This window comes from Mastomys coucha, unplaced genomic scaffold (genome assembly GCF_008632895.1).
Source record: "Mastomys coucha isolate ucsf_1 unplaced genomic scaffold, UCSF_Mcou_1 pScaffold3, whole genome shotgun sequence".
Lineage (NCBI taxonomy): Eukaryota > Metazoa > Chordata > Mammalia > Rodentia > Muridae > Mastomys > Mastomys coucha.
In genome coordinates, this window is record NW_022196909.1 from 17916918 (window position 1) to 17922803 (window position 5886).

The 5886-nt window shown below is 48.9% G+C and overlaps 1 protein-coding gene across 7 annotated transcripts in view; it reads left to right on the forward strand.

Moving 5' to 3' along the window:
• Nucleotides 1-2687: 2687 nt before the first annotated feature.
• The window catches only part of Fam184a (family with sequence similarity 184 member A), a 118453-nt gene continuing 115254 nt past the window's right edge, over nt 2688-5886 (forward strand). For 3 of the 7 annotated variants that reach the window (XM_031346540.1, XM_031346541.1, XM_031346542.1), the window contains exon 1: nt 2689-3187. In XM_031346540.1, the coding sequence (XP_031202400.1) occupies nt 3020-3187 (168 nt within the window). In that variant the 5' untranslated portion in view covers nt 2689-3019. Of the gene's footprint in view, nt 3188-5886 lie in introns of all 7 variants that reach the window. The other 4 variants (XR_004112159.1, XM_031346545.1, XM_031346544.1 and 1 more) reach the window with 2 other exon arrangements.

A 5886-nucleotide genomic window follows, 5' to 3' on the forward strand; every position in this document is an offset into this window, starting at 1 on the left:
TGTTCTGGGATCATGAGGGTGTCTACATTATCTATGTAAAAGGGCCTATTTATTCATTATTTAGAGGAACATGTTAAATTCACAGGACACTGGTTATCTTCGGAGCATAAAGTTTAGGGGCGGGTGGATTCTCTCGGCTTGAAGTAGTGAAGGCAGACACTTGTGTGCCACAATCTCTAACTTCTAAGTCAGAGACGGAAGATGGGGGTACCTGTCTCCTTTATGGAAAAGGAAAAGCTGCAGGAACTCAGTTGACGCTTCATATTGGTCTCTGTATTTCCTGTCCTATGCTCTTTCTACTCTGTTACAGGGACAGAACTCCCAAACACCTCTCTTGTCTCACCAAGATATGGATATACAAATCTAGTGGACATTTTTTTGTGTGTGTGTGGAAATGAGAGGGTCAAGAGAGTCCTAACATGATCAGAGTTTCTCTGCCATAACTGTAATTAAATAATACAACTTTATCTCAGGTCCAAAGGAAACTCAATCCCCCAAACTCCAAAAGGCCATCCATTTATCTAGAAACCTGGAGGATTTCTTGTGGCTAGAGAAAAGCCAGCATTCCTCCGGAGCTTGTCAAGCTGTTCCTCTTTGCCAAAAGGAATCACTTCTCTTACCTCTGGCAGAAGGGACATAAGGCTACCTGTAGCACCCGTCAATGTATCAGAGCACATGCTGGCCTCCAGGTCCCCCCAGTGTCACATGTACCTGTTACATATTCAAAGTCTTAGCTAGCGTCCCAGGCCTTCTCTCTCCTCCCCTAGCCCAAACTCCCTCCAGCCCACAGACTTCCCTCCCCAGTTACCAGGTCTCTGTATAACCATACTTCTTGCTTTGTTTTTTTCCTCTCTCAACACTCTATCCCTGCTTCTTTTACTACATTCTCTCTATTCTCTATCCCCTGCTAGGTCCTCCTTTCATGTAGATAGCCCTGGCCATGTTCAGACTACTCTCTCTGCCTGCTCTGGACTCTTCAAGACATCTCTGGCTGTTCTTTAATATCTAAAATGAAAACCTTCCCTTAGCCATATCACAGAGCTGTTGTGCCACCAGTTTATACAGTTTCTAATTCTCTTTATCTTAGTTAATTAATACTTGAGAGAGCAGAAAATGCACACACATTTTTCATTGCCTGCCCCATTCAGAATGCTACAACTAAATTCTATTTCTGGAAGGTGTACTACTGAAGTACTGAGTGCCTTGTATCTGGCAGAAGATGTTATCGGATTTGATCTTTCCTTCTGGAATTCTAACAGATCTGGAAATGTTTTAGGATCCTAGTCAATCTGCATTTTGTTTAGTTTTTGTCACATTCAGGTACTTTGTTAGTTCGGCCCCCGATTCAACTCGCTAGCACATTCAATTTCATGTGATGGCTCCTCGCACGTTAAAGAGGAATTACCTGAAGTGGAGGAGCTGCATTCTGCAAAACTGTTTGGAGAATGTATTTTTGAAAAATGTAAGTATAATCCTATAGAGTCTCATTAACCTAAAAGGAGCCCACTTCAACACAGGATACAAATTTCTGTTGTTCTTTACGTCATTTTACCTAGAAGGGCAGAGATGCTAAGAAAAGATCAATCTAAAGTAATATATTTAGCAGGATGGAAAAATGCACGTAATGCCAAACAAATCTTGACGCAGCCCCTAATCTTTAAGGGCCGACATGTCGTTCGGTTCTCCCTGTTCGGTTCTCGCCTCTACATCCCAGTCCTATTCTAATTTCTAACCAATTATATTTCATATTTAATTGTTCCAGGCTTCATCCCACTGAGAAGAGGGGTGCAGCTGACTGTAGAGGTATGCTCCTCCACACCACAGACACTTGGCATTGTTTCATTCTAGCCTGGCACACATTAGGTCAGTGTGACCCTGAAATGCTTGAGTCTGGATGAGTTTGGGAAGACCAATCACGTGTAGGATTACGGATCTCCCTCTATTTCACCACCACTTCTCTGGTGTAGAGATGCTTGGCCTTAAGGTCCTCTGTATGCTGTTGTTGGGCCTGCACACAAAAGGCACATGCAGAGAGGCTCTGTCAAGCTTCCCGCTTGTTGCTAAGCGAAGGTCACCATCAAATCCTTATCTTCTTCTAGTTTTTTTAAAAAACTAGATCGCACACTCAGGCACAGGGTAATTAGCCAAAGGGTACAGACTGCGGGGGAATGGGTGGGTTAAGGAGCTGGCAACTGTGGGTCTGCGTGGTGACCAGTGAGTCGACGCTGCGGGATGCTGTGGGATCTCTCTCGGGCTGCAGGGTTGTACGGCCCTGGCCCTGTGCGACTGAGATCTGGAGGCCTCGGTGGGGCGGTGGGGCAGGGCGCTTAGCGTGGGGCTGGATAGCTGTGTAGTAGCTACGGGAGTGTGGAAAGACAAGTGCTGGCGGATGGGGGTCGAGGGGATGAAGGGCTGCAGATTGCGGGGGGTGGGGGCGGTCGCAGGTTTGCGGGTTGCAGGGATGCGGGGCTATGGGCCGGAGGGTTGAGGATCTGAGTTTGGCTGCGGGCTGAGGAGCTGCAGGTTGGAGGGTGGCGGGGTGGAGGGCTGCGGGGCGGAGTTCGGCTGCGGGCTGCGAAGCTGCAGAGCGGAGGGCTGCGGGGCGGGGAGCTGCGGGGCGGAGCTTGGCTGCGGGGAAATGACGTGGCCACCCTCGCGCGCTCGCCGAGCCCCGAGCCGCGCGTCCTGGTAACGGCGCTCGGCGGCTCCCGCGTCCCCGGCCCCGCCTCCCGCCGCTGCAGCCCGCCCCGTCTCCGCCTCCCTCCGCAGCCCCGGCGGCGGCGGAGTCTCCGGGCCCGGTGGCCGCCGCTTGCGGGACGCTAGCCGCGACGTCGCCAAGCCGAGGCAGGGGGACGCGGCCGTCGCGGGCGAGCAGGGGGGTGCTGGCTGCGGGGTCTGGAGGGCACGGGCCGGCGGGGCGGCGAGCGGTCGCCCGGGCTGTCGCCTGTCCCGCGTCGTCGCTGCGCCGGCCTCGCCCCGCGCACGGGGACAGGTGCCCCGGCTGGGGTCTGCCGGGAAGATGGCGACCCCGGGCATGAGCTGGCAACATTACTCTTACGGAGGCTCCTCGTCCGGGCCGGCCAAATTCACGACCTCCCCGGCTGCCGCGCAGCTGGCTGGGCACAACATGGACTACAGCCAGGACATGCACCTGAAAATGAGCAAGAAGATCGCCCAGCTCACCAAGGTATGGGGTGTTAGGGACTTGGGGTTCAGGAAGGGGCTCCTAAGAGAAGCCACAGCCAGAGTTGCCTCCTGGCCCCGCCAAACTTGGGTGGAACGCTGGCCACCTAACTTGAGCTAGACCGCCCACTGCACCGCGGGATTTACAGGGCTTGCACTCCTTTACCAACTAGAGGTAAACCTGCAGAGAGCACGCGAGGGCTTACTTTCTGGGTTCCACAGTAGTAATGGACTTTTCCTGTTGCTCAAGTGTCTCCTGCCAAGGGCTGCACGAAGCCCCGCGCTACAGTACCCGGTGAAGTACTGTACCGGTTTACCTAATATGACCCGGAATCCTCGGAGTTAATCGGTGTCTGCTACTGGTTACACAGTTTATGAAGAGAATAAACTTCCCGAGGTTATTCGGAGGACCGTAGGAGGGTAAAACATACCTTGCGTGCCATTTTAAGGGATTTAATGAGTCATTCCTTACTTACCCTCACAAGATGTCAAATAAGGTTTATTAGATGAATCACACTGTGTTTGCGTTTAGTAAATGTCTCATCAGAAGACCGTTTCAAGGAGGTACCATAGGTACATCACCTGCACAGTTTTCCAAGCATAGTTCAGGGTGGTATGCCTGTCCGTTAGTGAGTCCTTTTTCGAATTTAGTTAAGTACTGACCGTAAGGGTTGGTTCTGTGTAGCTCTTAACCAGCAGGTTAACGCTGTGTGGAACTGATCTGGGGTTTCTGGAAGTCCATTCGTGGTGACCAGGTTCCCTAGGGCTGTTGCAGTGTTGAAGAGGAAGGTGAGCTTTGAGGGTCACTACTTGATAAATCTCCTGAGATCTGGCTCAGCTCCATCCTACAATTTCACTAGTGTTTAGAGAGAGGAAGGGGCACACTTGTGAAAAGGGAATGAAGAGATGGGGGCGGGGGAACAGTTTCAGTAAAGAGATGTGGTTGAGGAATCAAACAAAGATAATGATGAATGATGGGCTGTATAGCAACACAAGATGAAAACAACAAAAACCACGTGATCATGACTCAAACCATGCTGAGCAACACGACCATTTGTGGGGTTTCCACCTTTTTTTGGATTGTCTGTCTTTGTCTAAGCACTATCCCAAGAGATGCCGCACATGCAGTCGACACTGTTTGCTTTTGGGAAGGGTCCTCAAGCCCAGAATGGAAGGATGGTGTAGGCAGTAACTGTGGTAGCCACATGTTATCAGAACATTTACAAGGTTGAGGCTAAAAGTCTGGACACCCAGGTAGTGTTTCATCTCCAAAATGCGGGTAGCCACAGTGAGGCTCATGGATTTTCATTTCTTCTGGGTTTTCTTGCACAGTGTCCACAACGTCTGTGTTCTTATTTTAGATTGCAACTCTCTGAGACTCCTGTGACTAACACTCCATAGGCTGGAAGTGGGACTCTGTATTTAATAAAAGCTGGTTTTCTTCAGTAAACTTTTCCCGTTTCTATTCACACTTTCAATTTCCTGTCCTTTTTTTTTTTTTTCCAGTTAAAGTAATTCAGCCAGACTGGCTCAGTGGGATATTAAAGGGATGATGGTATCTTTCTCTCAAATATAATGAGCCAGGTGCTGCTGGCCCAGGGCTTCTGTTACTGCCGAGGGTTGCCCGCACTCTGATTTCCTGTTTGTAGTTACTGTATCTAACCCCCTGTAGGCTTGGAAGGGCTGCAGATATTTAATCCTTAGTAGTAGGCTTTCGGTGGAACACAGTTGACAGTTTTGATTGGCTAGTTTCCTATTAGGGGGATGTCCTGTGTGGCACAGAGATGCTTAGTAGCATCCTTGCAAATTGTGAGTGCAAGATGCACGTGCCTCTGCCCTGCACTTAGAAGTAACAATAGACAACTCTACAGAAATTACCAAGTGTTCCCTGGGCAAGATAGGGTAGGAGTCACGTTGGTGAGGGATGATTACCATGAGTTCTACTGAAAGACCTAAGGCTTCCCCAGCCCCTACCACTGGCCTTTATATTTCTTAAGATAAAGCCTGGCAATGAAACAGTCTAATAACAGGTTCATTTTCGTCTGTCTCACAAATCTTAAAAAGCTGTTTCTCTTACTTATCACCTTAGAAATTGTCAAACTTAGTAGTTGCATATGCTTATTGTAAATAGTAAGTCATAAACCTTACATCATGAATATGTGTATAAAAGGATTGTTAGAAGTTAGATGTTCTGTTGTATCTGCTGCCTGAGATTTTCATAAAGAGTTTACTAATGAATTCATATCAGTAGAAGGCAAATTAAATAGAACTATGATTGGACTTGATTTTAGCTTTTGTTTCAAAATAACGAATTGAAGAGATAACCATTGGAGTAGGAAGTTGGGATTAAAGAAGAGCTCTGTTGATAAAGTGCTTGCCTATGAAAATTTAAGGACCTCTGTTTGATCCCCAGAACCCACATTAAAAAAGTCTGGGTGCTGCAGCATACATTTCAAATCCCAGAGCTTGGGGAACTAGAAACAGGAGGATCCCTGCGGCTTGCAAGACAGCCAGTCTAGCTAAAGCAGCAAACTCCAGGTTGAGGGAGAGACCCAGTCTCAAAGAGTAAAATGGAGGGTGATTGAGGAGGACACCTGGTATTATCTCTGGCCTCTATGCATATGCGCGTGTTTGAGTGTGCACACAACACACACACACCAGCTCCACCACCACCATCACCACCACCACCATCACCACCACCAC